Source organism: Marasmius oreades, chromosome 7, assembly GCF_018924745.1.
Source record: "Marasmius oreades isolate 03SP1 chromosome 7, whole genome shotgun sequence".
NCBI classification, from domain to species: domain Eukaryota; kingdom Fungi; phylum Basidiomycota; class Agaricomycetes; order Agaricales; family Marasmiaceae; genus Marasmius; species Marasmius oreades.
The window spans coordinates 245,657-271,492 of NC_057329.1; the positions used below are offsets into that span (position 1 = coordinate 245,657).

The 25,836-nt window shown below is 47.3% G+C and overlaps 17 protein-coding genes across 18 annotated transcripts; 9 read left to right on the forward strand and 8 right to left on the reverse strand.

Annotated features, from left to right (window-relative positions):
* Positions 1-470: 470 nt before the first annotated feature.
* Positions 471-793, forward strand: E1B28_010782 (uncharacterized protein; the record flags this gene model as incomplete). The annotated part of the gene is made up of 3 exons (XM_043155760.1): positions 471-488; positions 549-701; positions 755-793. 3 exons carry the CDS (start codon positions 471-473, stop codon positions 791-793), a joined length of 210 nt encoding a protein of 69 aa, XP_043005542.1.
* Positions 794-851: 58 nt separating this feature from the next.
* E1B28_010783 (uncharacterized protein) lies at positions 852-1,325 on the forward strand (the record flags this gene model as incomplete). Its single annotated transcript, XM_043155761.1, has 2 exons — positions 852-1,172; positions 1,317-1,325. 2 exons carry the CDS (start codon positions 852-854, stop codon positions 1,323-1,325), a joined length of 330 nt encoding a protein of 109 aa, XP_043005543.1.
* A 138-nt stretch (positions 1,326-1,463) lies between these two features.
* Positions 1,464-2,368, forward strand: E1B28_010784 (uncharacterized protein; the record flags this gene model as incomplete). The annotated part of the gene is made up of 3 exons (XM_043155762.1): positions 1,464-1,605; positions 1,663-2,235; positions 2,289-2,368. 3 exons carry the CDS (start codon positions 1,464-1,466, stop codon positions 2,366-2,368), a joined length of 795 nt encoding a protein of 264 aa, XP_043005544.1.
* A 155-nt stretch (positions 2,369-2,523) lies between these two features.
* E1B28_010785 (uncharacterized protein) lies at positions 2,524-3,393 on the reverse strand. Of its 2 annotated transcripts, XM_043155764.1 has the most exons (4): positions 3,308-3,393; positions 3,050-3,250; positions 2,773-2,992; positions 2,524-2,714 (listed from the first exon to the last, which is right to left on the reverse strand). In XM_043155764.1, exons 2-4 carry the CDS (start codon positions 3,205-3,207, stop codon positions 2,616-2,618), a joined length of 477 nt encoding a protein of 158 aa, XP_043005546.1. In that variant the 5' UTR covers positions 3,208-3,250; positions 3,308-3,393; the 3' UTR covers positions 2,524-2,615. The 2 variants fall into 2 exon arrangements, with proteins under 2 accessions (XP_043005546.1, XP_043005545.1); XM_043155763.1 differs by having other exon boundaries at positions 3,050-3,393.
* Positions 3,394-3,569: 176 nt separating this feature from the next.
* E1B28_010786 (uncharacterized protein) lies at positions 3,570-4,463 on the reverse strand. The gene is made up of 3 exons (XM_043155765.1): positions 4,128-4,463; positions 3,843-4,062; positions 3,570-3,783 (listed from the first exon to the last, which is right to left on the reverse strand). The coding sequence occupies exons 1-3, from the start codon at positions 4,289-4,291 to the stop codon at positions 3,685-3,687; spliced, it is 483 nt and encodes a 160-aa protein (XP_043005547.1). The 5' UTR covers positions 4,292-4,463; the 3' UTR covers positions 3,570-3,684.
* A 137-nt stretch (positions 4,464-4,600) lies between these two features.
* On the forward strand, positions 4,601-6,026 carry E1B28_010787 (uncharacterized protein). Its single transcript, XM_043155766.1, has 6 exons — positions 4,601-4,816; positions 4,888-5,132; positions 5,208-5,407; positions 5,494-5,611; positions 5,678-5,775; positions 5,838-6,026. Exons 2-6 carry the CDS (start codon positions 4,962-4,964, stop codon positions 5,908-5,910), a joined length of 660 nt encoding a protein of 219 aa, XP_043005548.1. The 5' UTR covers positions 4,601-4,816; positions 4,888-4,961; the 3' UTR covers positions 5,911-6,026.
* A 215-nt stretch (positions 6,027-6,241) lies between these two features.
* Positions 6,242-7,347, reverse strand: E1B28_010788 (uncharacterized protein; the record flags this gene model as incomplete). Its single annotated transcript, XM_043155767.1, has 4 exons — positions 6,242-6,258; positions 6,309-6,963; positions 7,015-7,052; positions 7,245-7,347. The coding sequence occupies 4 exons, from the start codon at positions 7,345-7,347 to the stop codon at positions 6,242-6,244; spliced, it is 813 nt and encodes a 270-aa protein (XP_043005549.1).
* A 68-nt stretch (positions 7,348-7,415) lies between these two features.
* E1B28_010789 (uncharacterized protein) lies at positions 7,416-7,702 on the reverse strand (the record flags this gene model as incomplete). Its single annotated transcript, XM_043155768.1, has 2 exons — positions 7,416-7,478; positions 7,529-7,702. 2 exons carry the CDS (start codon positions 7,700-7,702, stop codon positions 7,416-7,418), a joined length of 237 nt encoding a protein of 78 aa, XP_043005550.1.
* A 657-nt stretch (positions 7,703-8,359) lies between these two features.
* Positions 8,360-10,259, reverse strand: E1B28_010790 (uncharacterized protein; the record flags this gene model as incomplete). Its single annotated transcript, XM_043155769.1, has 3 exons — positions 8,360-10,051; positions 10,100-10,177; positions 10,233-10,259. The coding sequence occupies 3 exons, from the start codon at positions 10,257-10,259 to the stop codon at positions 8,360-8,362; spliced, it is 1,797 nt and encodes a 598-aa protein (XP_043005551.1).
* Positions 10,260-10,787: 528 nt separating this feature from the next.
* Positions 10,788-11,274, reverse strand: E1B28_010791 (uncharacterized protein). Its single transcript, XM_043155770.1, has 2 exons — positions 11,056-11,274; positions 10,788-10,992 (listed from the first exon to the last, which is right to left on the reverse strand). Exons 1-2 carry the CDS (start codon positions 11,102-11,104, stop codon positions 10,853-10,855), a joined length of 189 nt encoding a protein of 62 aa, XP_043005552.1. The 5' UTR covers positions 11,105-11,274; the 3' UTR covers positions 10,788-10,852.
* A 1,174-nt stretch (positions 11,275-12,448) lies between these two features.
* Positions 12,449-14,191, forward strand: E1B28_010792 (uncharacterized protein). The gene is made up of 9 exons (XM_043155771.1): positions 12,449-12,719; positions 12,773-12,847; positions 12,901-12,916; positions 12,980-13,107; positions 13,173-13,223; positions 13,279-13,329; positions 13,404-13,493; positions 13,555-13,718; positions 13,792-14,191. The coding sequence occupies exons 1-9, from the start codon at positions 12,456-12,458 to the stop codon at positions 14,141-14,143; spliced, it is 1,191 nt and encodes a 396-aa protein (XP_043005553.1). The 5' UTR covers positions 12,449-12,455; the 3' UTR covers positions 14,144-14,191.
* A 565-nt stretch (positions 14,192-14,756) lies between these two features.
* E1B28_010793 (uncharacterized protein) lies at positions 14,757-16,697 on the reverse strand. Its single transcript, XM_043155772.1, has 14 exons — positions 16,644-16,697; positions 16,434-16,579; positions 16,297-16,352; positions 16,028-16,238; positions 15,909-15,968; positions 15,820-15,852; positions 15,641-15,772; positions 15,492-15,590; positions 15,398-15,436; positions 15,295-15,342; positions 15,212-15,238; positions 15,111-15,151; positions 15,022-15,047; positions 14,757-14,946 (listed from the first exon to the last, which is right to left on the reverse strand). The coding sequence occupies exons 2-14, from the start codon at positions 16,444-16,446 to the stop codon at positions 14,814-14,816; spliced, it is 918 nt and encodes a 305-aa protein (XP_043005554.1). The 5' UTR covers positions 16,447-16,579; positions 16,644-16,697; the 3' UTR covers positions 14,757-14,813.
* A 2,286-nt stretch (positions 16,698-18,983) lies between these two features.
* On the forward strand, positions 18,984-20,178 carry E1B28_010794 (uncharacterized protein; the record flags this gene model as incomplete). Its single annotated transcript, XM_043155773.1, has 4 exons — positions 18,984-19,197; positions 19,253-19,912; positions 19,986-20,048; positions 20,105-20,178. The coding sequence occupies 4 exons, from the start codon at positions 18,984-18,986 to the stop codon at positions 20,176-20,178; spliced, it is 1,011 nt and encodes a 336-aa protein (XP_043005555.1).
* An 897-nt stretch (positions 20,179-21,075) lies between these two features.
* Positions 21,076-21,724, forward strand: E1B28_010795 (uncharacterized protein; the record flags this gene model as incomplete). Its single annotated transcript, XM_043155774.1, has 5 exons — positions 21,076-21,107; positions 21,162-21,174; positions 21,302-21,317; positions 21,374-21,495; positions 21,551-21,724. 5 exons carry the CDS (start codon positions 21,076-21,078, stop codon positions 21,722-21,724), a joined length of 357 nt encoding a protein of 118 aa, XP_043005556.1.
* A 37-nt stretch (positions 21,725-21,761) lies between these two features.
* E1B28_010796 (uncharacterized protein) lies at positions 21,762-22,424 on the forward strand (the record flags this gene model as incomplete). The annotated part of the gene is made up of 5 exons (XM_043155775.1): positions 21,762-21,798; positions 21,850-22,108; positions 22,172-22,228; positions 22,291-22,349; positions 22,408-22,424. 5 exons carry the CDS (start codon positions 21,762-21,764, stop codon positions 22,422-22,424), a joined length of 429 nt encoding a protein of 142 aa, XP_043005557.1.
* Positions 22,425-22,820: 396 nt separating this feature from the next.
* Positions 22,821-23,300, reverse strand: E1B28_010797 (uncharacterized protein; the record flags this gene model as incomplete). Its single annotated transcript, XM_043155776.1, has 1 exon — positions 22,821-23,300. One exon carries the CDS (start codon positions 23,298-23,300, stop codon positions 22,821-22,823), a length of 480 nt encoding a protein of 159 aa, XP_043005558.1.
* Positions 23,301-23,509: 209 nt separating this feature from the next.
* E1B28_010798 (uncharacterized protein) lies at positions 23,510-25,674 on the forward strand (the record flags this gene model as incomplete). Its single annotated transcript, XM_043155777.1, has 15 exons — positions 23,510-23,598; positions 23,646-23,721; positions 23,774-23,787; positions 23,844-23,939; positions 24,131-24,208; positions 24,287-24,414; positions 24,480-24,491; positions 24,556-24,638; positions 24,700-24,803; positions 24,853-24,912; positions 24,967-24,994; positions 25,061-25,118; positions 25,184-25,208; positions 25,277-25,433; positions 25,484-25,674. 15 exons carry the CDS (start codon positions 23,510-23,512, stop codon positions 25,598-25,600), a joined length of 1,125 nt encoding a protein of 374 aa, XP_043005559.1. The 3' UTR covers positions 25,601-25,674.
* Positions 25,675-25,836: the final 162 nt, after the last annotated feature.

Consider the following 25,836-nt stretch of genomic DNA (forward strand, 5'->3'; position numbering starts at 1 on the left):
ACGCCGAAGACGCTGAGTCACTTCGATTTCCGGATCGTCAAACCACGACCATGAAACGAACTTACGTGACATTTCAACGTTGCGTTCACTCATGCATGTGTTTCATCAATCATCCGAGAGGTGTGGTGGATTTGATGGATATATCGAGCGTTGGAACCTCTTTTGGAAGCTGTAAAGGAGGCTGGGATATGGGTTGTTTAAATTTTGAGGTTAGTAAAGACGTCATCTTACCTGAATCCTTGGATACTTATCCTCCTTTTAGGTCTTGTTAGCTGTCGCTCGCTCTCCGACGGTATCGACGGATGGTTATTGGAACTCTTGTCTGGAATATTAATGCCGAAACCTAGCAAGAGGACTCGCACACTGGGTGACGACGCTGGACATCTTCGTTCAAATGAGTCGGATTATCGCGAAGCCTTGGACACCGTATATTGAGGTTGTTGGGGAGGCCGCACCGTATCAGATTATGAATGGAGGAATTCAAGTTGGTAAGTTTTACCTTGGTCGCCTTGGTTTTTTTTTTTTCGTTCTCATTTTTAACTCGCAAGTTAAGTTGCGGTATAGACAACAAGTACGGCCAAGATCTAGGAGCTGGGTACCATGAAGATCTTGAAGCGATATATAGGAACAAGGGGTACTGGTTCGGGGATTCCCTTACATATAACGATCCCGGAATGGGGAGAAGTTTTATCCACGGGACGGTGGGTGCTTTTGTGCGTCGCCCAAGTTTTCATCGTGTTGAGTTTTTTTACAGGGTCTGTATCATCCTTCTCGTCCAATTCAATGGGACTGATCTGCTCGGAAAGCTTCGACGCCTACCCTAACCGTTACGATCGTGCACACACCCGGATATGGAAGCCTGTTCTCAAGAACTATCACGAATACACAGTCAACTTGTGGGAGCCGCTATACCGATCCATCTTGCCTCGAAGGCAGCTGTTTTCCATCTGATGGTTGTGGCCTCTATGGATGCACATTCAAGGATGTCTGGCAGCCTATGTGTTCTTGGCCTCAAATACCCTCCTGTACAAGGAGAGATATCAAAAAAAAAAAAAACAGAAAAAGCATTTCTGGCCTGTGAAATGGCTACTCAATACCGGGCGAAACGCATGTTAATTGGGACTATGGAATGTTGGAAGGTGATTAGAGATGGCGGTGCGGATTCGTACCCGGTGAGTCAACGTTTCAACGTCCGAGATATTGAAGTTCCACACACTGGCGTTTCCTGTCGACCATCTCGATAGTTTGTTGCTCAGTAGTCCTGTTCTCGTTTTGGGTTCGTCAGCCTTGTGCCTATTCTGATTCCCGTCACCCAGGCCCAGTAAACTTAGATGCGTCCTTAGAAGTTAGAACGTTCGCACCGTTCAACTGCCGCACAGATTCGTTGTTATTGCGGGGAATTATATATATGCCAGCCGGTGTACAATCTTCGTTATTATCCTCTTCCCAACACCTGCCGCTTGATGCAGCGACTAGACGACACCGACCCTCGTATAACATATACCCCAACAACATCATGGTTCATGGGTGGAGTCGCAGCTGAGTACAATTCCACGACTCATATGTCGAATACCGCTGGAGCTCAAATGGTGTTTCAGTTCAGAGGTGTGTCGACTAGAATGGATTTCTCTCTGCAGCCAGTCAATCTTCATCACCTCTTAGGGACAAAAGTAGATGTCTACGGCACCATAACTTCAAACCTTGCACAGGTGAAGAGCTATGATCTGTTTACTCTCGACAGCGAAGATCCTGTAGAGTGGTCTGTTTCTCCCCAGCAACCAGCTGTCTACCAGACGAGGATGTTCAGTTCACCGACCTTGCAGGATGGACCACATGTACTTACCTTGAAGCGCTACGTTGACAAGAGCGACACTATCATTGATTATTTGGAATTCATGCCATCTCCCAGCGAGCTATCGTCCTCACAATCACCGCTTGGATCGAGCATTTCTGAAGCAGGAACCCAATTTCCATCCAGTCCAAGTGTCTCTACCGCGACCACAACAGTGTTCCCATCACCCACTTTCTCTGGAGCAGGAAAATTATCCAACAGCGTCCTACCATCATCAGTTTCAAATTCATCACATCTCTCATCCGGCGCTGTTGCTGGTATTTCCATCGCTGCCATGATCATGGTGATTTCCGGCGTGTGGGTTTTGATCTGGCAGTGCCAGAAACGCAGACGACGAATGTGGAGGTCAGGTTCCTCGGGTGAACTTGACCTAGATATCAATCGTAAGTTGTTTGATACCTTGAATTAGATATTAGACAGCTGAACTCGTTTGAAGCGTTCAGCCAGACACCTACGCGGGAGGTGAGGAGGCGTGAGGATGTTCCGAAAGGTTCTCCTCCTCCTTACGAGGCGTAATCTGTTGTTGTTTTGTTGTTGTTTTTTGTAATCTCGTCCCGTTGACTGGCGTTTTTATTTTGGAGGGGAATCTGCGATGTGTACTTATATGTTTGCTCTTTTTGTGCAGCGCACGCAATGTGATCCATTCAGAAATGGCATTTTCATGAATTAGTCTGCAGCCTATCATACATTCGATTCATCCGTTCTATATGCTACATGAGTTGTGATAATTGGAATCGACCAGAAATGTCCAATGATTTAACAGTTATGAGATGGTTATCTTCTTGCGTGCCGCCTCCTTTCCAGTCTTCGGGAAGGAGACAGTAAGAATGCCGTCCTCGAGGGAAGCCTTTATCTCTTCCTCCTGTCGACACAGAGTCAGCCTCACTTGAATCGATTTCACGAAAAGTTCGTATGCTCACATGTACACCCTGGGGAAGCTTCAACGTCCTCGAAAACTTTCCAAATCGTCGTTCACGGACGGCATATCCATCTTGAGTATGTTCTTCAGAAATCTTGGTCTCTCCAGAGACCGTCAGTCGTCCGTCGTGCACGTCAATATTGACGTCCTCCTTTTTCAGTCCGGGAAGCTCGAAGGAGGCAGTCACGGTGTTTTTCTCGGTGTTTTCGTGGAGATCCATCCTGCGGAACCAGAGGTGGTAAGTGTGGACAAGTCGATGAGGATAAACATGAACATACCTTGGTTTAAGAGATTGAGAGATTGTTCCAGAGTTGTGTCTCTGGACAGCCTGTCCGCCTTCGACAGCATGAGAAGGAGCAGTTCTCCCAGTTCTGGAGAACTCGTCGAATAAGCGATCGAAGTTGTAAAAGGGTTCGTAGTAGTAGACGGAAGACATTTTAGGGCGAATTTAGTTGTTAGGTTTGGGATTCGGTTGTGTTCTGAGAAATGAGATTGTTCTTGAGGTTCAGTCGCTGCCAACAATCAAGCTTTTATACCTCTACGAACTCGTCTGGAAGCTTCCTGAAGGATCTGATCAAGTTTAGGGTGACGCATCTGGTCTGGACGTGAACGCTGGTGAAAAGGAGAGAAAGTTCTCGAAATTCCGCACGTGGTCGGGTTAAAACGCGGAGCGACCTGCCCTAAAGCCGCCTAAGGCACCGCAATGCTGGTGAATTTTGGAAGGAGCCTGCCAAAAGAAAACATCATTACTGCCCCCAATGCGACTACGCCGAGCGATACTGGGACAGAGTTCAAGTTATCGATACTGCAATCCAATTTTTCCAAAGCTATTGTACATTCCGTAATTGTAATATCCTACATGTGTCCTTTATAACGATATTGAAATGCTCCGTACAAAACAGTCATCGGAGATTTACGAGACCATGATTTTCTTGGGTGCGGACTCCTTGCCAGCTTTGGGGAAAGAGACGGTAAGAACACCGTTCTCAAGCGACGCCTTAATTTCTTCCTCCTATCGAGCCAAAGTAAGTCTCACCAAAAGAAGCTCGTAAAAACTACGACTGTACTCACGTTAACCCCCTGAGGTAGCCTCAAAGTCCTAGAGAATTTTCCAAACCGCCTCTCACGGACAGCATACCCATCCTGGTTATGTTCCTCAGAGATCTTAGTCTCTCCGGAGACCGTCAGTCGCCCGTCGCGTACGTCGATTTGGACGTCTTCTTTTTTGAGACCGGGGAGTTCAAAACTGGCGGTTACCGAGTTTGTTGAGGAGTTTTCGTGGAGGTCCATTCTGTATAAATTGAAATAAGTATCGGTAAGGACGGAAAGTCGGTCTAAACAGTGGAGTGTACGTACCTTGGCTTCAAAGACTGAGAAACCAAATCGGTGTTGGGTCTCTGGACAGCCTGACCGCCTTCGCCAGTATGAGAAGGAGTAGGAGTTCTACCGGTTCGGGAAAAGAACTCGTCAAAGAAACGGTCAAAGTTGTAAAAAGGTTCGTAATAGTAGATTGAAGACATTTTGTTGGTTGGCGTTTATAAGTTTGCGCGTTTGAGAACTGAGATTTGAGACGAGAATTGAGAATGGAGGTTAGTCTTGAACTTCAAGAATTGCTTCAATGCTAGGCCCTTTATACGCTCTGCGATCTACGTTCGAAAATTCTTGAATGTTCGCCTTTTGGGGAGTATGACGCATATCGATGGTCGTGAAGAGATGAAAGGGATGGAAAATTCTAGCAATCAGAGCACGTGGTCGTGTTTGACCTGCCCTAAATCAAAGTCATGTTGCCCTCAAGCTTGTAATCGGGAATGACCGATTTTTCCATTCCTCTTGTGCCGACGCGACGCGCGTCCCCATTCACTTCCCCACTACTGTGGTTTGACTTTTCACACAAAAATGAATAACAAGCTTCGGATATTCGCAGGAGAAATTTCTCGGCATCATCTACATCTGTCAGCTCGTAAAGTTCAATCTGCAAATTCATTGATTTTCGCGTTTCACGGTTGTCTGAAGCCTGATTTCTGAAAATACACAGTAGTAATCCAGTGAGTGTAGTTTTACCGTATCCGGATGATTCAGGCTCATTGATTCGTATCTGGACTGTGGTGACTATAAGAGAGCTTGCAAAAGTAGCTGTTTCAGCATCCTAACGCACACATATTTTTTCACACCTCTTCACGCCCTTTAAAAATGGTTCTTAAAATCCACGGCCATCCGATTTCTACCTGTACAGCTCGCGTTGCGGTGGTCTGCCACGAGAAACAGATCCCATACGAGTTCGTTCTTGTGGATTTCGGGAAGGGTGACCATAAAGCACCTGCGTTTACAGAACATCAGCCTTTTGGACAGGTTCCTTATATTGTGAGTCGTCCGACTATATCTGTATCCGTTGTCTCTCAATCTCACTGTCTCCTGTCTGTTTTTGCAACTTCTTAGGACGATGACGGCTTCATCCTCTACGAATCCCGTGCCATTGCTCGGTATTTAGCAGCCAAATACCCTCAAAAGGGCCTCAAGCTTATTCCCGATCCGAACGACGTGAAGGCAGTTGGATTGTATGACCAAGCCGTGTCAGTCGAGACTGCCAATTTCAGTACAATCGCTGGGAGAGCCGTTTTTGAGAATATGTTTAAACAGTACGTCTCTTTATCTTTTCCTATCGCAATTTCTCAACGACTGACTGCGTATCGTTCTCCTCTCCACCTTTTCAAAACTGCTGTAGAATGGTCACCGGACAACAACCCGATCCAGTTGTCTTTAACGGGTTGATTAAGCAGCTCGAGGAGAAGTTGAAGGTTTATGAGGTGATTCTTGGGAAACAGAAGTATCTTGCAGGAGACGTGAGTGACCCGGCAACTTGTCGTTTTGCAAATTAATTCGATAAAATTGACTTCGTCCGTAAATAGGAACTCACGCTCGCCGACCTATTTCACCTTCCCTATGGCCACAGACTTGCAGCGTTTGGGAGCGATGTCATGTCCAGGCAGGGACCGAACGTAACGCGGTCCGTGATCGTTTTCTTACTTTTTTGCCGTCGTGCAGAACGTTGATTATTTTTTTTTCCAGATGGTGGAATGACCTTTCTTCGAGAGAGTCTTGGAAGTTTGCTGAAAAGGGGGTTCCGTCAGGACTTGCCTGAAATATGATGGGTGTCGTTGGACTGCACCGGTCGCCGTATTCGGAACATTTAGAGCAATATTGGGGAACCGAGATACTTATCGCATAACAAGCCAATTTAAAGCCTTGAAATCCGATCAAACGAGCTTGTAAGGAGAGTTCAATCCCAATCCTTAGGTCTGTTTCTGGAGTTTTGGTGCTGCTGAAGATAGAGTCTGTACATCTTGCGTTTCCGAAACCCAATTGTTAGTGTGCATTAACATGGTGGCAGGATGTAATTACATTTACACCACTGCAAATGTGGACATAGGAGTACAATGAGTTAAGTAACACAAAAAAGCCCAAGTGACACATCAAGCAATATGGCCAGCTAAGCAGGCTATGAGAAAGAAAGCACTGCAAAAAGGATCAACAACCCACCTTCAAGTACTAGTAACTTCTCCCTGGCTGCAACCAGTGAGATCCTTTCCACAGGTGTCGGCACACTCAAAGCCTCACCAACCTCTTTGAGTAGAGACATCCCATTGACCTCCTGTGGAAGACCTTGGCACATGCAAAGAAGCACCTTCTCAGTAGCCCAGACATCTACCAAACATAAATCGACATCCTCTTGTTCACATTCAGCTTCAGGGGCAAGCCATCCAACAGTCCCAAATGGGTAATGGACATGACCAGGAATCTTTTCTGAGGATCCAAAGTCAATAAGAACAATGCCAGGACTGCTCAGAATGCCATCAGGTACACAGATGTTTGCAGGTTTGTTATCAAGATGCACAAAACCTGCATCGTGTATGGCCTGGACTGTTGCAAGGAGGTCCTTGGCTACCTGAAGGGGGGGTGGTACTTGAGAGGACCTGTACTGGTAGGTGCTGCAGTACCACAGAAGATGGGGACCAGCATAGTAGGTGATCAAGAGATTGGTGTCCTTCTTATGCATCACAGGATGATGTGAGAGGATCTTCACAGTCCCAGGAATTGCTTGTAGATGTGATGTGTGGTCAACCTCCTTCCCAGAAGCAAGCTTTGCCATTGCAAACGGTGTGCGATCATCTTCAGATTGAATAAGGGTCAAGATCTGCAAACAAAGCATTAATGCAAGTGACAACAAGGAAAGGAAAAGGGATACCCCTCTGAGCTTGGGAAGAGCTAATTGATTGACAATATCTTGTAGGGCAGATATTAGGGATCATGAGTTGAGATAATAGTCTGCCTCATCTTCTTCTTTCAACTCGAAGTCAGAAGATGTGGGAATGGCTGCTGCTGAGGGTGAGAGGGGCACCCAGACTAGCTGCTGTGCATCCATATTACACCTGTCTGCATCAGGGTTGTCAAGCCAACGACACTTTCTAGATGTACGTCCAGTTCCACCAGCACCACTACTGCCTCCGTCATCTGAGCGGGCATGGCGTTTGGAGGTCCGAGTGAGTGCATCACCAGCTTGGGCCTTGATTACGGCCATGGTTCCGGTGATATAGGTATGAACGGTGACAGATGGGTCCAGTTGTTGGCTGAAACAGCTCCGAATGCTTAGTAATTTGAACATGACATGTAGAAAATTGGAAGCTCCGTCTCGTATCGAAACATCTGGACCTTGAACATTCATCAATACACCATCACACATCTAGAACCCATAGACCTACTGGATCGTAGTCGTGGGACGGTTTGGGGACGGTGGTATTTGAAAGATGGGTGATTTCGGTGGATTTCGAGTTCTCGAGGTCGAAGTTGATGTAAACAGCAATCAAAAGTATCGTTTCGGTTCGGTCGGGGACTAGACTGAAGTATTTGGCGAGGGAGTTCAGGAGGAGTAGCATCTTGCACCTGTCCGAGTCTGCACCCTTAGCCGCATGATCAACCTCTAACCAGTTGACCAGCAATTGACGGTCACCATGTCTAATGTCTATCCAAATATCAGCTCATTCCGGTTTACGCACCGAAGTAACGGAAGAAACAGGAACGGCGGAATGACGATCCCTTATGCTCGCCAGGACTTTGAAATGTCAAGTATTAGCAAGAGAAACCATGAAAAGAAATATGTAGAAACGTACTGAAGAAAGACCCGCTACCCTTTGATCATCAAACTGTACAAATCAAACCGAACCTGGTCGGTCAATGTTCCCGTGAAAGAAAATCAGTACAATGCCGTTTTCTAAACTCCATTCAAGTCTCACGAGCATGGTTTGACAGTCCGGGGATCGAAATGACTTGGCGTCTTTGGCGTTCTCGGATGAATATGTGAAGGGGAAAGGGTATTTATATGACCCATAAGCATTTATCTTCCGAGTCAGTCCTGGCAGTGAAGAAACGATGAACCATATGTTCCGAATGTTGTCCGAATGTAAATTGACAGGGCCTGAGTCCAAAACGGGAGTCGGAACGGTGAAGTAAGTATGAGAGCATCTATCAATAGAATCCCACAAGAAGAGGAACTAAAATGCGGGGAAGAGAGGAGCCGCAAGAATAATCTGATGTCAAGAAATTAGTCCAGATCGAGGGGTATCTAGATTGCATTCTAACGCGCGCCAACGCCAACCAACCCCCATACCCTTCGATCTTAATGCATCAAGAGACTCGGTGACACTCCCGGAATTCAGGAGGACGTCTACCGACTTTGGATGTTGACCAAAATCGACCGTAAACGCTCTCAAATTCCGGGCGCTGGCGACGTTGAGAAGAGCGTCAACGTGATTTGGAGAACAATTCAGCAGCTCGAGCTCTTCTAGGCGAGGGCAGATGGAGATGGAAGTCAGTGCCTGAATGAGATGTTCACTGAGGGGTGGAAAGGTTGAAAGAACAGGAACTACACGGTGGTCGGGCTTTCCTATTCTTAGGAACTTCAGAGAGGGTAGTACCGCTAGAGTTTGTACTAGCAGCTCCAGCTGTTGCCTAGGCAAATCCACCGTCAGACGGGTAAGGGTTTCCTCGCATTCACTCCTGAGGAGAAATTCGTGGATTGGGCTCTCAGTTACCCGGTCTGGTTCACCGACTGGGTTCGCTGAGAGATCGGGTCCGAAATCCCATGCTATGCGAAATTCCGCGAGAAAAGGGGTGTTGATGACCTTGAGAACATCGGAAATGAGAGACATATCTGCCCGACGGAGAAAGGTCATGTCGAGTTTACGGAGATGTTCCCACTTGCACGGTGATGCATAAAAATGAACAGTACCAGCCCTAGGAAGTCTGGCAAACTGTACAGTACAGGTTGTCAATGAGGGACATAGCGCTGCAAGTGCTGAGAGGAAGTGATTAGCGGGCATTGGGATAGAAGTGTTAAGTTGAGTCAAACGAGCCCAGAAGGACGCGGGGTACATCAAACCACGGAGGATGTGATCGTTAATGTGAAGGATAGTACAGCTACGTGCCTTCTGGAGAAGTCGTGAAAGTAGCGCGCTTTCGTTCGACAATCCTGCTCCTTCGAAGGAAATTTTTTGTAGCACCGACAAGTCCACACCATCTCCTAATAGCATCTCGAGAATGGAAGGGGGAATATAATTGAGCGAAAGTGTCTGCCACCGTGAGGAGTACGGTAAAAGGAGTGCTGCAAGGTCCGCTGCAAGTTCTTCTGGAGTCATACTAGAATGGGGCCCGGGCGGCCTTTCCACGGTGTAAACCCGCGAGCTTCGATTCCAATCGTTGACAGTAGTGCCGAAACTAACAGACAAGGAAATTCTGAGCGGCAGTGACCCAGACCTTTCCAACCATCTCTTTACACCACAGATTCTCGCTCGCATCTTCGTATACCATACATCGTCAAATCTTGGAGGTTTCCTGGCGATGTTTATGTGGATTGCATTCCAGAGACCCGGCGTCGTCAAGGCTATTTCCCGCCATGAGCGACAAATCCTCGTGAGTAACAGCGGTGCCTCCGTTATCGTACGCACTGGGAAATCGGAACCTGGCAAGCAACAAGAAAATACCAAGCGCCAAATTTCTGGAGGAACCCTTCGAAAAGGAGAGAGAATGGTAGGATGATTGTTGAAAGTGTACAGCACTTCGCGTTGAGCCTGCAATCGTGCGATTTCTTCATCGAGCTTTCGCAAACTTTCGAGTGGATCAATCAGAAGTATGTCTTTTATGCGATGGATATCTTGGATAGAGGTTGCATAATTCGTGTCAAAAGTTTGGGAAAAAGGCGAGTGTGGTAACATTTGCGAGTAAGATTTCTGTAATAATGTGTTAGCAGCGAGAAGGTGAAAAGAAACGGCACGTACCTCGATGCTACTTCCTAGACGAAGGGGTATTCTAGCGGGGCCTTGCAGCAGTTGAACGTTGAAGTGGGAATATGAGAGCTATGGATCAACTACTAAGTAAGCTGTTCTAACTTCTCACTGCCTCATAACGCACGACGGCCGCTCGGTAAGCCCGTGACATGATGGATGTATGACTTCGGATCTTGTGCTGGAGATGAGAGTAAGAATCGATTAATCGATTGAGAGACATTGACCGAGATTGAGACCAACATCGAACCAACATCGTCGTTACTTGTTGAGGGTCCTGTCACAGGTCTAACGTTCTAAAGTATTCGTGCACCTCGGATGCAAAATAAGTGGCCAAAGCTATACGCGCGGTGAAACCTACTCTTGATAATTGAACGTACAGTTACATACACATCATAGATTTGTCTAAAATAACGGCCACGTTCGAACGCGTAGCTACTGTTGTGGTCGCTAGGACTTTTATGGTGATGAACTCGATGGCGGTAAGCGGCCACCAGGACTGTTCTCCTGCTTCAGTTATGGTCGATCCAAACGGTGATTGTGATGATGCGAGCTCGCTGGGAGATGGCTTCAAGTACATATAATCAATGAAGTGTCGTTCTGGTCTACACAGACCACTCTGCGGGATCTTCATCGTCAAGGTCGTAGTTCTTTACCGTTGCAAGATCGAAGTCATCGTGCCCGTAGACGTCTACTTTTGTGCCTGCAAAACAATATGGGTTAGCTTGATACGGAGAAAAAGTCACCCTAGTCGACACGCACCTCTGTCTGAGCTCCTGTACTCGACCCATTTAATTGCCTCCCATCGATGATCCTAAAGAACATACAGTTCGTCACTCGGCGTTTGGTAACCATTCCACACGCCAGAAATCCTTGAATGCCTCTAGCTAATACAGAGGCCGCAGCCATCAGACCGGAGAAGTAGCAACTGAGCTGGATAAAATACTTGCCAAAGTTGAGATTCCACATTGTAGTAGAAGTTTCGGAAAATACGAGCATCGTCGACTTTCATCGGGTTTCTCAGGAATGTCCCTTTTCTTGCCAGAAACAGATAGAGCTCCATGTGCGTAACCATGACCTTGTATAATCTCGTCGCTGGCGAAGAATTGGCAGGATTTGGGCAGGATACTCCTCGTAGGCTGGACTTTTAGGAAGGGAGTACGTGTAACTGTATAAATTTGAGAGTTAGATGGCTGGAAAACCTCTGATCTTAGCCTTAAAGTGCCCACCAAAGCGACAGAAGGACGGCGGAACGACGAACCCTACAGAAAGACCTGATAAGCCCGCTACTACCATTGGGATCCCGACCTTCATGTGAAATAGAGAGCGGTGACTGGACGATGTTGGAACTTGCAAGATGGTAATAATTCTTTGAATCAGTTTCCTAGACAATCACGGGGACAACCAAGCAAGGGACAACAGAAAATGCCGTACGGCATTACATGCGAGCGGTCTGTCCGGGTATGTCGTACCGGCGTCACCGTCCTAATACAGACCACCACCAGATCATTGCTCGACAACGCTCTACAGTACGCCAACTTTACGCCAAATCTGTGACGACAGAAACATGACTGGACTCGAAGATTATCGTTGATTGAGTAGTAGGGTCAGGCTGAAACTGAAAATTTATCGTGAGCAAACTTCCGTTCGGTTTTTGTAGCCTTCGTTCGATTTATTTCTTATGGAGCGTAGAATTCAGCAAGAGACTCGCCCTCCTAGCGGGTGTTGGGCCGACAAGCTCGGTGCACGAGCCCACAGACCACGATACTACTCTTGTCTTCTGTTGTAAGGAATGAATCCTTTTTTAGTTGTTGGACGAATGAATGGAAAATGTCCAGGCCATTCATCTGTTTTTGGAATGAATGAATGGATGAATGATTGGAAAATGGAAAACTGGCAGTTTGGATGACCCTGGATTATGGAAATGAAGATTTCAGGGCGTACGCTGGGTATTGAAAGCACTCCCTGCGGAACTCGCGCAAAGAATTGCGATACCCGAACATTGTGCGGGACGGGGACAAGTCCCCTAAGGACGGGGCGGGATTTGGGGTCCCTTCACAAACGGGCTGCATCTAGGCTAGTCAAGCGGAGATCGTACCCTTTATGTCTCCATTTACTCCAACATTTTCGCACCTTGACAGTTTCCTAGACGGTTTTCGGGATGACCTAGAGCTTAGGTGAGCTTTTTGGACCCTATTCATGGCTATAATTATGATTTCCAGACGGGCTGTATTCAGGGGGGGTTCGGCTTTCTGATATCCCCACCGACTGAGTCGGTGTTCAGATTCGATACGTTCCGGCCCTACTTATAGACCATGGGCGGACAAACAAGTTACCCCCTACCCCTTCAATGGCGATTCACACCTTGTTCGACGTTCTCCCTTACCCCACCTTTACTATCCCTGCTTTAATCCTCTTCTCATGGGTCAGTCTCGTTCGAACATTCCGATGGAGAAGATACAACTACATTCATCGCGTCTACGGGCCCAAGTACAGCTCTGGCATGTTGACTCCTGAAGATGCGCAGGATGTGATAACCATTTTGCTACGCTATGAAATGCCCCTTGTTCTTGAATACGCAGTCGCATTTTCACTGTTCAAAACGTATGCCATTGTGAGTTTCGATATAATATCCTTTCGTTATGATTGTATTCATCTCCTGGGCAGCCTTCGATATCCAAGATTCTGTGGTCGACGAAGGAGCTCGCCTCTTCTGAAAAAGTTTCCAAACGTTATGCAGATGTGAGCTCGTTGCTCTCTTGTTCTCCTCAATGTTTACTTATTCCAACGCTTAGACTTCCATTCTCATCAGTACGTCCCTGCGGTTCATGACATGTTTGTGTTTTGAAGTTTACTTAACCTGTTTTATTCTAGGTACCTGGATGCATTGCCCTATCTCAGGTTTGGCAGCACAAGTGGGAAGTGGTGAAAAGTCGACACAAGATCCTCGTTCCAGTCTCGCCGTCGCTCGCACCAATTGGCTCCACTCTCGTTATAACATTGTAAGTGCTCCCCTTCCCCACCTCTCAACTGCATTCTATAATCTATTTACTTTCGGGACGCTTAGACAAACGATGACTACCTCTACACTCTGGCCCTATTCATGTTCGAACCTGCCGTACGTAGAATTGTTCCTAGCCTTTTATGTTCTTGGCTAACCCCCCGATCCACAGAAATGGGCGGCAAAGTACGGCTGGCGACCTCTGTCTCCTCTCGAGCAACATGTCCGTACCCCTCCGTGCTTCTTGTCCCAGTGGTTGTTTTCATAAATTTCTGACGCCTTATCGCTGTCGCTTAGGCATTTTTCATGTTCTGGGTTGAAATAGGTAAAAGGATGAACATCAAAGATATCCCCAAGTCTGAAACCGAGTTCAAACAATGGGTAGAGGTACGATTCCATCAATTTTTTTGCTTTCCTTAAAATTCTGATTTACTTTACTCGTTCAAAGGAATACGAAGATAGACACATGGTCCCCGCACAAACGAACCACGACGTTGCGACGTACACGACAGAAGAGTTGATCCATGTGATTCCCGAAGCGTTTGGTATCAAGAGTTTCGTACGGAAGCTTTCGATTGCTGTTTTGGAGGATAACGTACGAGTTGCGATGATGTGAATACATTTCGACGATCGCGATTTACGATTACGACGACACACTGACATTTTACTCTTCTGGACTCCACAGGCAACCGAAACAGCCCGTATACATGAAAAACTTGCTTGATGGCCTTCTCGGATTTATGGCATGGCACGTTCGGTATTTCCATTTACCCGCGTGGAAATCGTACAGCCAAGTTCCAATTGAAATGCCGAAGTTCAAAGAGGGCGAGGAGCCGTTGATGACACCGTGTTATTTCCAGCCTATGCCTTGGTATAAACCTCGTGGGACGGGTGTGTTGGGAAGGTTGAAGGATTGGGGGTTGGTGAAGATGGGGGTGCATGATGCGGTTCCTTCGGAGAGGTTGAGGTGTCGAGGGTATCGGTTGGATAGTGCTGTAAGTACCAAGTCGTTTGGCTTTTTCTTCTTTTTTCGTTGATGTATAACCGGTTTTGTTCTGGTAGGGGCCGTTGAAGTTTGAGAAGGATGGTCAAGAAGAGGTTTTACGGATGGCAGAGAAGCAGCTTGGGTGTCCGATATCGGGAGCGTGGAGGAAGCCTCTGGAAGATTGAGTTGTTGGGTACTCTTTTTTGTATTTTTTTTGTTTGTGCTTATATCGGTTCTCGAGTATTTTCCTGGATTATGGTGCGCCGTCAGTTCAAAGGTCTACTATTTGAATAATAATATTTGGGGAAGTTTTCGTGAGAGAAAACGTAACTATTAGTTTGGAAGGAACAGAGGAACTCGGTGAGAGTCATAAGCGCACCAATCATCAGAGATTTCTTATCTAATTGAAATTCAACTTCGCCGCTTGCTAGTCGAAGCTTCGGATCTCAGAGCCTCAACATCATGGAAGCAAAATCAAATCGAAACGAACTCTGGTGTTATCTCTTCATAGAGGAAATGGTACCTGCGCTTCGGTCCCCCATTAGTATCCCCTATTCCCCAACAAAATGAGCTAACGTGAAGATAGAAGAGACGCTTGCGAAGCTTTATCGATACACTACAACATAAATACGAAGTGATGCACCCTACGAGTGACAGCTACATTCGCGGGAAATGTTAAAGAAAAGATTATGAAGTGAAAATTGAGGCACAGCTTGGTACTCCTAGACAGAAGAAAGGGAAATCTCCGTGCACACCTCGTATGAGAGCGTCGGGGGAGACGAAAGTCGCGTTCCTACCTGGCGGATATGGAGGATGGCACGACTGGTCAAGAGGGAATGTAATACGCGCTCAAATCTGTGAAGATAATGATGGTGGTCGACCGTGATTAGGTTAGGGGTGTGCACTGAAGATCGAGTTGATTCTACGTACGAGGATAGAAGATGGACCAGGTCGGCCTAGAGGTGTCAAGTGAGTCATTTCTAATGTTTACAATCATTGAGCCGGAAGTAACTACTTACTGGAAGAGTGAGGACGACGACCACGTTGATCAAAGATACCACTGGAGAGGGTTGGAGAAGTCAGTAAAAAATGATGAAAAGCTTATGAAAGAATCATTCACAAAAAATGAACGCGTAGTAAATCACGCCTAGTTTTGGGTCAGACATTAATGCACACACCACATGGATTCGGGTATTGACCTACCGTCTCGGTATACAGCGGTGAAAAGCTCAGATCTCCCGCCTCTCCGATCTTTAGGAGATACATTGAGCAACTCAGTCGGATTCTGAGGAGGAGTAGAACATACATGCCGATATTCCAGGAATGAGCATCATAATCAATGTACCTGCAAGCAACACATCAGGGTTGTCATCTTCAGGCGCAAAAGGCGAATGGCTCACCAGTGTCATAGACCATCCACAAGACCCAACATAAATACAAGACATGGCTTCCACGGGAGATGAAGCATCCGCGAAAATTAGGAAGCGGGAGAGTCTCAACTGGTTGAAATCAAACACTGGTCGACGATGGAGGAGAAATGATAACCTACATCCCACGGTGCTCAAAAATCGTGCCAAGAGAATGCAGCAAGGAACCCAGCAGGCGAGGAAGAAAACAAGAAGCCCCATGCCTACCGGGATCTTCCTCTCCCAGACCGCCCAGACACGGATGGTGAGAAGGACTGCAAGAGTGAACGGTTGACGATTTTCTAAGCGTGACACGACTTACTTTCAGACAACATGACGCCGCCAACGAAAGACCCTGCGTGAACAACCCCATATCAGACATATTGACCGTCACAGTAGCATAGAACGTACATGCGGTAATATCCCAGTCCAGGGTGCAAATGCGAGGGCTCAAACTCAATCCGAAATTGTCTATGTAGATCAGGTCAGCATCATTACAGGCTCCGAGGGACGAAATTTTATCGACGAACGGTGGAGAGTCACCCCTACGGTGTCAAAGAATGGGAGGTAACGTTGGATAACGTATAAAGTGGTCAAGAATGACCATTGCCTCGTCCAAACATGTTCAATTTCGAGAGGGAGATTGAGGATCACATCGTAAACGAGGAGCGTAGCGTTGAGGACTGTGGCCATAGTCCCATAAGAATTTAAAATGATTGGGGTATGAATGAGACGAACCATCTATGTACTAAACCCTAAGTTAGTCTAGTCATTCACGATGTTGGTTAAGACAACTTACTGAGACGATACGTTGATGACCGAGCGATTGTACCATCGCTTCGAAAGCTGCTTTGACTGTGGCAGGGTCAGGTATCGCTCCAGACGAGAGTGCGAAAGAGGGTGCTGAACCGAGCAGCAATGCAAATACCGTCTTACCTGAGACGGCCATCGTTCAAACAGAGGGAGGAAGGGGGAAAAGAGAGTGGTGGTCCGAGCAGAGCTGGGGGCAGTTAAAAGTTGGTCCCGGAAAGTGGTACTTGATGTGAGAAGCTACTTATCTCTGCATCAATAGATGGAATGGCCTTGATAATACGTGAGATGGTCTGTTCCAAACTGTGAGTTCACATCGCTTATGAATGTGCTGACCTAGGAAAACTTAAACTTGACAGATCGTTTGGGTAGATTAGGCACAGATGATACAGTACTTCATTAGTGCAAGGTCAAGAGGGATCCTAAACCCCCGAGGTCAGTAGTAAGGGTCAATCGCGACTCCAGTAGGCAATGCGAAAGACTTGGTTTGAGGCGAGAGGGGGCTTTGAGTAGAAGTCGAGGAACAGCCGGAGGTAATCGAGTGATAGAGATAGATTATTGTGTTGATCAACAATCCATGAGTTTACTTTCTTGTTAATCAGCGTTCTGCAGAATCAAACGGAAATAGAATGTTGGACAGGGAGGTAAGTACATCGTCGGTAATCCCAGACAGTTTGCCGCCCTGAGATGAATCGTAATCATGGTAATGGTTTGATGCCAGTTGAAGAAGATAGACAAAGCCTAGTACCATACCGAGATGATCTCCCAGCTCTGAGCGGAACAAAGTCAAATCCTATAAGGGTATGTTGTAGCTTGGTATCAAGAGAGACTCGTCAGAGAGGTGAATTCAGTTTCCAAGTTGAGGGCCTTGTTGGGAGGCACGCTTGCGAGACGACGAGGGCGAAAAATGTTGAGCCTTGTATTATTGAAAGGAGTCGGGTCGAGGTACGAGCAAGTACAAATAATGGCAAGCAAGATGATACGCGACTTCGTGTCGCTCTTGCGTCCTCCCACCACCATCAATAGGCAATCCGAATCATGAAAACCATCAATTTGAGAACATTGGCAAGAGGTTCGAATCAACTCAACCCACCAACGTCCACATCTTTGTCGTTGAAAGAGTTCGCTTGCTTGTTCTGAATTCGGACTGCGGCAGGTTATTCTCTATGGTGCTGCATCCGTATGGTCATGATCGGTCGGAGAGCTCAGTGAGTATATGTTGTCCTTCGATCTCACTATCCCAACGAAACTTCGCCAGTAGGTTTCAGACAACACTCCGCCAAATTCAATACGTTCATCAAGACCCTTTTCAATGAAGGCCCCCTCAACCGTCGCGTTGTAAGCACGGATCTGTTCCGAGCAGTGCGCTCTATTGGCATCATATCCATATTGCAGACCCCAATCAAATGCAACGGCACGATGACACCGATCCTCACACTATTTACTTCTACACCGTCTCGTCAATCAGCGGAGTAGGCTAGAAATACAATCATTCCACGCAGGGAATAACGAGTTCAGGCACACGGATGTTCCAGTTCTAAGGTCTGTCGCTCATCTACTCCAGCTACATGTATCTCACTTGCTTCTGCGCTTTGCAGGAGCTAAAATGGATGTCTGCGACACTATAAGCTCGAATTTTGGATACATGAACTCGAGATTATCTTTTTCTCGATCGACACGAATACAGTGGAAGGATCCGCTGCTACTTAAAGACAAGCCGTATCTGACAAGATGTACAAGCTCTCGGACGTACTATTACAATGTTAATGACGGTCGAGAATAGCGATACGCGCCTTGATTGCCTGGGGTAGCGGCCCAACACGTCGGGAGGACCAACTCAAACTCTGGGGCGTTTGCAGGCCGTGCTCGGTGGTGCGCGAAGACCAGGAACGCCCAGAAGATCCGAAAAGGAACTCTATAGCGTGTGCGTACTAATCAAAGCTTCTTCATGCTTAATGACATACTCCTCAGAATTTAACGATTTACTTACCATTCAAGTGCACATACCCTCGAAGTACAGTCGACCAGCGAATACATTACGTCCACCCCCTTTACTCCGTCGGATTGATGTCCACCATTGTATCCCTACGACTCCATCTGAATCCGTGATGACCTTCAACACGCCTCGTCGAACCTTAAAAGGTGTACGCGACTTTTGTGTCTGCCCTCAGGGACCTCCTGTCTCCTTATATCCTGGGCTTTCATCTAGACATACACCTACAGTCGAGTTACATGACATCCATCCATATCTCTCTCTCGCTTCACGTACGATCATGCGAACGCGTACCATTGGTGGCTCTTGCATTCTTGAAGGGTGGACAAGGCGTAGGAAAATCACCTGTTGATTGTCTGCTCAGTGATGAACAACATTTCATGATTGACATGCGCAGGAAAAATTGTGCACCCATGACCACTTGCTGCTTCCGAGACTCTCAATAGTCGTTAGTGCACACGGTTGACGTCTGGCGTCTCCGTTTCTCATTCTTGCCATGCATAGGCAAGGGTCTTCGACTGCCTCATCCGAGAACCTGCTTGGCACCTGCACAAGCACTTGATCAACAATCGCTCTATCTTCGTTCTCTGTCGTAAGCGGCGCACGGAGTTTGATACCCATTGAACTTGCTGACGTCCCGACAGATAGAATTTCAACATCCCCTTGTTCCTGTCGATGTTCCCATGCTTGACATGGCTAGAATTATATACTCCCACTGGCCAGGTCCATTACCTCTCCAAAGCTTTCACTACTTGATGGAACGAGTAGACGACAACGACCTTCGCATACAGTTTACCCCCGCGAAAGCATGGTGGAAGACTGGAGTTGCATCTGAGTATAATCACTCAACTCATGGGTCAAGTACGGTTGGAGCTGAGATGACGTTTCAGTTCAGAGGTGCACGTTGATAACTAGGATGATTTTGTTCTTGCACCTAATCTCTTCCTTACAGGGACGAAGATAGACGTCTACGGCACGATAACTTCAAACCTTGTAAGCGCGAAAACCGTCGACCTTTTCATCGTCGATGGCGAAGAGCCTGTTTCCTGGACTGCTTCTCCCCAGAAACAACCCGTCTACAACCAGAAGATGTTCAGTTCTCCGACTTTGCAAGATGGAACGCATTCACTTACCATGCGGATCACTGTAAACGGTAGCAACACGTACTTTGATTATTTGGAGTTTATGCCGTCGCCCAACCCGCCTCCGTCGTCGTCCTCACTACCACCGTTTCCATCGACTACCTCTTCTGAAGCAGGCGATATCTCGGCTCCCACTATTAGCATCGCACCCTCAAGCTCAGGTTCATCATCACACTTCCCTGCCAGTACGGATGTCAGCTCCATCGCCACTACAGCAGTGTCAGCATCGTCACCCTCATCGATCACTTCTTCAGCGATTGAAGCAGGAAGAAACTCCAGTAGCCTCCCACCATCAGAACCATCAGAATCATCATCGCATCTCAGCTCCGCTACTCTTGTTGGCATCTCCGTTGCCGCCACGGGGGTAGTTGTTTCGGTCATGGGACTTTTGATTTGGCGTTGTCTAGTACTAAGACGAAGGCGGCAGACATCATCAACGTCAGGTTTGGTATCCCATCCAGCGATCAGTCGTAAGTTTCCTGTTCCTGACACCGAATCAAGTAGCGTGTACTCAATTCTCTTTTTCTTTTTTTTGGTTTACAGAGTATCGTCAAACGCCCATGCGTGGTGCGAGACGCAGTTTCTTCACACTTTTGGGACCGTATGGTGAGTTTTTCTTTTCTTTTTGAGTACTGCCGATCAAGGTTCTCACTTTGACGCAGATATGAGCTCGGGGAGGAGTCTTGTGGAGGATGAGATTCCGAAAGACCCTCCTCCTCCTTATTCCTCTTCGTAAACCGCGCTACGTCATTTCACTCGAAGGGGGTCGACCATAGCGATGCCACCTTCGCTGCGTCCTCGCCTTCAAGGCCGAGATATCGATCTCGTGCTGACTGAAGCCATACTCGCAGAGTCGGGTTAATGTTAGCGCAACTCATCAGAGGTCGGACACATCGCTACATGGTCGAAGGCTTGAACCGATGAGTGTGGAATGGATATCGACGGAATGACGACGGACTGCCAGCGGATATGTTCAATGACGTCTTTGACAAGCTAACGTTCTTCCTAATATTGTAGGGTACATAAATACTACTTTTCATTTCTACAACCCGTCTTTCCCAGCTCCCGGATGTAACATCCGTTCATTTTCGCTTCTTCGTTCGCGTTTGTTGCTCCCTCCCCACTCCCCCGCTCTCTCCAGTCCATCCACAATATACAAGGCTGCTTCCAGTCCCCGCACCAACTTGTCCGCTTTCATAGAATCCTCCCGTTCGAGCCCCGTTGGTCTCTACTTGAGCCCTGAATGAGGGATATTGCAGTGACTCCCCTCCCGCCGCCCTCAAGTTCTCATCAGACCTCAAACTAGACGGCGAGCTTGTCATTATTGTAATACCACGTCTCTGCGTCATTGGCGGAGGAGCTTGTGAGAGCGGTGGTTGCTGAGAGAGATTGACAAGATTTTGGCGTGAGACAGAGATAGTCGAACATCAGGATTAGGAAGTTCAAGGCTGTCATGTAGTTGTCGGTCTTGAGCTGGAACCCGATCTTGAAGACGTTCAGAATACCTTCAAATATCAAAATAACCAAGTAAGAATTAGACTGAACATGATGTCGATAGAATGTACCATGTACGTACGCGATGACAGCGGCGAAAGAGCAAATAGTAGCCGCCACACGTCAGGCCTAGTAACGTATGGTTTCCGACAACTCTGAGGTAGCTAGAGGGTGCTATTACATTCTGAGTTTCTACGGCCAGGAGGAGATCAATTCATCTCGAAGTGCATACTCGGTAGTAAAGTGAAAAGAACTAAGGTCATCGTGGTTGAAGCGGAAGTGCGAAGTCCAAGCGGCACCGGGCACCGCAGCGACTCTCACCAGTAACACCACCGCCTCCGTGGTTGGCGATGAAAACCTGAAAGTTCTCGAGTTCTACAGGTACTTATAATCACTTTATCGACGGTGACTCTGCTGACACTTTCTGAGTGGAATAGGTGGCCTACATCTGGCTTTGTCAAGGAGCTCCGTCAACGCTTCAATCCAATCTGCATTCGATTGGGATCAAAATGCTTGTAAAGTGTACGAGGCCAATCATGGGAGAGGAGTTGTTGAGAGAGTGCGTTGAGAAAGTTTTTATCTCTCTCTTACTATCACTTACTGGCATGATATAGGTCAGTATCTCGACACTGACGGCCACCAATTTGGCCAGATATGAAGCAGAGATGTGGTTACTTTCACCTTCATGCCAGCCTTACACGGTCTTGAATCCGAACGCCAAAGGTGATCTAGATCCCAAAGCCAAATCTCTTGGAGAGCAATCATCAGCTTCGTCTAAATATTGCTGAGGAAGAGAAGGTGTATTGACCATTAAACCTCCCGGAAATGGCACAAACAAAGTCACATCCATCGTACTTGCTAGGTATGTTGAAAACTTCTTTTGTTTATATTCCGTAATGAAAATTTGTTTTAGTCGAAAACGTTGTTGGGTTCGAGGTTATCGTCGTAAAATCGTCTTCTATACACCTCCCAATACCGACATATTTCCTTAAACGTCTTCTACACACTCTGTCCTCCTGGAATTGGCTATCACACCGCCGAATCCTTCTCACCCCTTTCGATGTTCCCAATTTACGATTGCGCTACTACCTTCTTGCGCGACAATCTCGTGCTCAGGGGAAGTACAGTCATCTATACCGGAGATTGGCTGTTATATGGACAAACCTGGGTTGGTCGGCGAGGGCAAGGGCGAGTCGTGGCATCCTCATGCAGTGCCTGACCGCGTCCTGAAAAAGTGGGGGAGGTCATTTGATATCGTTCATCATCTCGGCGAACGTGTTGTTTTACTCAAGGTGCGTTTCGTTACTATGCATATCGTTGTCCCTCCTTTGAATTGATACGACGCAAGTACCAGGTTACACTCAACTCGTCGAGCGCTCTGGATCCATCATCCAAATGAACGAAAGCCTGAATGTCAGTTACCTGTCTTCCTTTGTCCCAGGACCTTCATGTTCTGACAGGCTTTTTCCAGACCACTACTACGTTTGACTCGTTCCTAGCGATAGATGACCAAGACGAAGCCATCAAGATCCTTTATCCGTTCAAGGCTGCGTTGCTTTTCCCCGACGGAATCAGTTCGGCTGTTTGCATTTGAGGACGATGGATTTAATTTCATCCGGCCTCGCGATATAAGCAGAAAGACGAGGTACCGTCTGATTGGGAACAGCGTCAATGTACGGGTCGTGAAGGAACTGATAGAGAATGTGAGGGTCGTGCTACCAGGCATCCGGGACTCAACTGTTCAATGTAACTTTACCTTTTGGGGTAAATATGTTTCTCCGAATCGTGAACGCCGGATTTTGAAATAACGGCGGGGGCCAGAACGTTTGGTCGATGCATCATCGTCCTGCTGAGTCGCCGAAACGGCTCCCCCAGGTAGCCAATTCATTTATCAACCGCCTTTCTGAAGGTACCAGTCTCACCGTGCAATCTCAGATTGTCCCAGAGGTCAGAGCCTGCCGAGACGGATGCAGATATACCCTTCTCATGGCTCGGTCCAGCTTCGTTCCCAGTGTCCTCCGCCGACACGTTCGCCTCCTGCTCCTCACTACTCTCTTTCCCCTGACTATTTGGAATAGGTTTGGTTGATTCCGCATCCATCCTTAGGAGCAGATGGAGTCCAAGCTCTCCCAGGACCTTGTCGTCCTCGACTGCTGTCGTGTACTGTCTTCTTGTCCCAAGGAATCTCTCCCAACCAGCGCCAGATTCCCTCGATCTCACTATCAGCAACGACCTGAGATCCAAAGGCGGGGTATCGTTGACTTTGGCAGATCGCTGCGCGAAGTTCACATCATTGGTCAATGGCCAACAGTGAGCAAATCCAGCCAGGAATTGGTTCCGAGGTTGTGGGAATCTTCCTTTCATGTCGGTTGCTCAAACGCTCATTCGCCAATATTAATGTGGGTGAACCGGATGACCAGTGGTACCAAAGCGGTACTGATGACCTTGGGTCATGCACACGTTCAAACGGCGATAGCCGTTGACGAAGCCTAAATCAGCGCCCGTCAGAATCCATGGTCAAAAGTTGACATTATAATCAGGGCTTGTCGGTGGTCACCTTTACTCCTCTTTCCATGCCACGAATCAGGTCCACTAGTACGACTTTGCAGAATCTTGACGACACCATTGGCGCATATCTCATCGGGCTAGTCGCGAGCTCCATGTGCGTTCTAAATCACACTTTTTGCACGGTATTAACCTCGAACCTAGTCTGTATGGCATCATTTGCAATCAGGCATGGACATACTTCTTCACCTATCGTGATCGGTTGTTTCTGAGGGGGACTGTATGTGCTCCGAAACTCGTACGAGTCGTATCCGCTCAATAAAAAGTTCAAGGTCATCGCATCACTGTGCGAACTACAGGCTCTACTTTCCAGGGATTCCACGCTCATAAAACATACCACAGTACCCTCGTGACAGTCCACACTGCCCTTCATACTCACGCCTCGTATGTCATGTTCGTTACGAACTTCTCCAGATATACGGGATTGGATCGAATTTGGTGAGCTCGACGTACTGGATTAATCGTTCTGAACTGGTTGACGATGACATCTCGCCTCCCTCGAATGCAGGAGTTTGGTTGTGAGACATGATATTCCTTCATCTGTTCCCGAGGTTGATGCTGATGATTCAAAAATGAAGGTTACGGTGCCCTTGGAGGTGCGTAAATCGCTCACATCTTCGATTCGACAGTATTCTCGACCTCGAGTTACTTGTAGGGCGTTATTGTTCTCATCTGCCAAGTGTTCTACGCGATCCAGGTTTACCAATGTCAGTGCCTCAACCGAAATTCCATTTCTGTGTCTCGATCATGATTATGATGCCGCTGACTTTCTGCCTTGACACCAGTGGGGAGAAAGAAATGGATTATAGCGATAATGATAGGTGGGCCCCTACCAATATCATATTAGTACCACGGTCCACGGGCATTGATAATAACTTTTCCACTGGCACAGGTCTTACGATCGTCCAAATAGGTCTGTTATGGGTTACTACCACACAAAGACCCACTAATCAATACGATTTCTGCATCTCTCCGCAGGATTTAGTCTGGGTAAGTTTTCTGAACGTCTTGATTACATCTTCAAAGCATGATCTACTTACTGGCATCCGTTCAGCGCTCTGTGTCAGTGTTCTCGGACGAACATTTGGCAGTACAGGATCTGGCACATATCTCATGGAGCTTGCAACCGGAAGCCAGGTGAATATATATCACGAACTAGACACCTGGGGCTAGTTAACTCCTCCTTCTCCCCTTCCAGAGATATCTGCTCATAGTACCCCTGGCTTTGACCATGGTAGGAGATATCTTATGTGCCACCACGCTCTGCTATCACTTGCAAGCAAATTGGACTGGGATACGTCGGTGAGCTGTATCTAATCTCGACGTGGATGGAATGTTGACTCTCTCTCAGGACGGATACACTCATACAAAGACTGATGGTATACGCCGTCAGTACTGGAGCTCTCGTCGGGTACGTCAGTCCGGTCAAGAAATCAAAGGTGGCGGAAGCTTGAAGCCCTCACAGTGCGGGAGTGCTCACCATACTGCTTACCGTGCGTTCTATCCGATTCGTCTATCTTCCGCTGAAGCTCAATTGGTACAATCGGGTCGGATAACAGATGGTCCTCCGTCCCGACTCGTACATTTTTGTCGGACTCTTCGAAGTGTTTGGAAACTGTGGGTTCCCTGCACATAATTACTGAACGAAACAAGCAACTAATATCCGCACCTACCCCACGCAGTATACGTTTTATCACTGTTAGCAAGGTGAAATCACAACTTATAAGATTTATATATAGGTACCTGTGCACGATTCTGAAAACTCCATCGTCTAGACTCAACTCCCGAATACCACCGAGTCCCGCACGCCCTATCAATGTCACCAATAACGAGGAGCATTACATGACGAGTCTTCGGTTTGAAGACTGTCTTGAAGGCACCGTTCAAACACTCGATTCGGTTGCAAGCACGCGAGCGCACCCGAACTCAAAGGTAGTGTCAATTTCAAGCGGAATACACTTTTCTCATAGACCCGTGCACAGCAGAGCAACGCAGGTGACGGGAAGTTTGACAATCAAATCCTGCCGCTCGGATCTTCAGCTCATCACATCGCAGACGGTCCGGAAAGTATATTACCACGAGACGATCAGGGTTCCTGAAGCCATGGGCACTCTACATCACCTCCGCACATCGCAGCCAAGAAGGGAGAGCCTACCGTACGTCAGACATTGTTATCTGCCTGTGAGAATCCGTGTAAGATTACAGTCGTGTACATACTTTATCTAACAACCTAAAGACAAGTTTTACTGCCACGAGATTCTGCTAGGCCCAGTCTGAGAGTTTGACATCAACGTTCAACCCCTCCGATCGCTGTTTGGGATCTGCAAGGCTTCTG

What these genes read in the sequence shown, in the direction of transcription:
- E1B28_010786 (XM_043155765.1), bottom strand. Translation starts at nt 4,291, where the DNA reads ATGTCTTCAATCTACTATTACGAACCTTTTTACAACTTTGACCGTTTC. An exon ending in TCTCAGTCTTTGAAGCCAAG is followed by an intron (nt 4,063 to 4,127) that starts GTACGTACACTC and finishes CAATTTATACAG; the next exon opens with AATGGACCTCCACGAAAACT. An exon ending in GGCTACCTCAGGGGGTTAAC is followed by an intron (nt 3,784 to 3,842) that starts GTGAGTACAGTC and finishes TTGGCTCGATAG; the next exon opens with GAGGAAGAAATTAAGGCGTC.
- E1B28_010792 (XM_043155771.1), top strand. Translation starts at nt 12,456, where the DNA reads ATGGCGATTCACACCTTGTTCGACGTTCTCCCTTACCCCACCTTTACT. An exon ending in TGTCTCCTCTCGAGCAACAT is followed by an intron (nt 13,330 to 13,403) that starts GTCCGTACCCCT and finishes GCTGTCGCTTAG; the next exon opens with GCATTTTTCATGTTCTGGGT. An exon ending in AGTTCAAACAATGGGTAGAG is followed by an intron (nt 13,494 to 13,554) that starts GTACGATTCCAT and finishes ACTCGTTCAAAG; the next exon opens with GAATACGAAGATAGACACAT.
- E1B28_010793 (XM_043155772.1), bottom strand. An exon ending in TTACTACGCGTTCATTTTTT is followed by an intron (nt 15,152 to 15,211) that starts GTGAATGATTCT and finishes AACCCTCTCCAG; the next exon opens with TGGTATCTTTGATCAACGTG. An exon ending in TCGTCGTCCTCACTCTTCCA is followed by an intron (nt 15,048 to 15,110) that starts GTAAGTAGTTAC and finishes TGACACCTCTAG; the next exon opens with GCCGACCTGGTCCATCTTCT.
- E1B28_010787 (XM_043155766.1), top strand. Translation starts at nt 4,962, where the DNA reads ATGGTTCTTAAAATCCACGGCCATCCGATTTCTACCTGTACAGCTCGC. An exon ending in AGAAGTATCTTGCAGGAGAC is followed by an intron (nt 5,612 to 5,677) that starts GTGAGTGACCCG and finishes GTCCGTAAATAG; the next exon opens with GAACTCACGCTCGCCGACCT. An exon ending in CAGGGACCGAACGTAACGCG is followed by an intron (nt 5,776 to 5,837) that starts GTCCGTGATCGT and finishes TTTTTTTTCCAG; the next exon opens with ATGGTGGAATGACCTTTCTT.
- E1B28_010785 (XM_043155764.1), bottom strand. Translation starts at nt 3,207, where the DNA reads ATGTCTTCCGTCTACTACTACGAACCCTTTTACAACTTCGATCGCTTA. An exon ending in TCTCAATCTCTTAAACCAAG is followed by an intron (nt 2,993 to 3,049) that starts GTATGTTCATGT and finishes CTGGTTCCGCAG; the next exon opens with GATGGATCTCCACGAAAACA. An exon ending in AGCTTCCCCAGGGTGTACAT is followed by an intron (nt 2,715 to 2,772) that starts GTGAGCATACGA and finishes CTGTGTCGACAG; the next exon opens with GAGGAAGAGATAAAGGCTTC.
- E1B28_010791 (XM_043155770.1), bottom strand. Translation starts at nt 11,104, where the DNA reads ATGCTCGTATTTTCCGAAACTTCTACTACAATGTGGAATCTCAACTTT. An exon ending in AATGTGGAATCTCAACTTTG is followed by an intron (nt 10,993 to 11,055) that starts GCAAGTATTTTA and finishes CCTCTGTATTAG; the next exon opens with CTAGAGGCATTCAAGGATTT.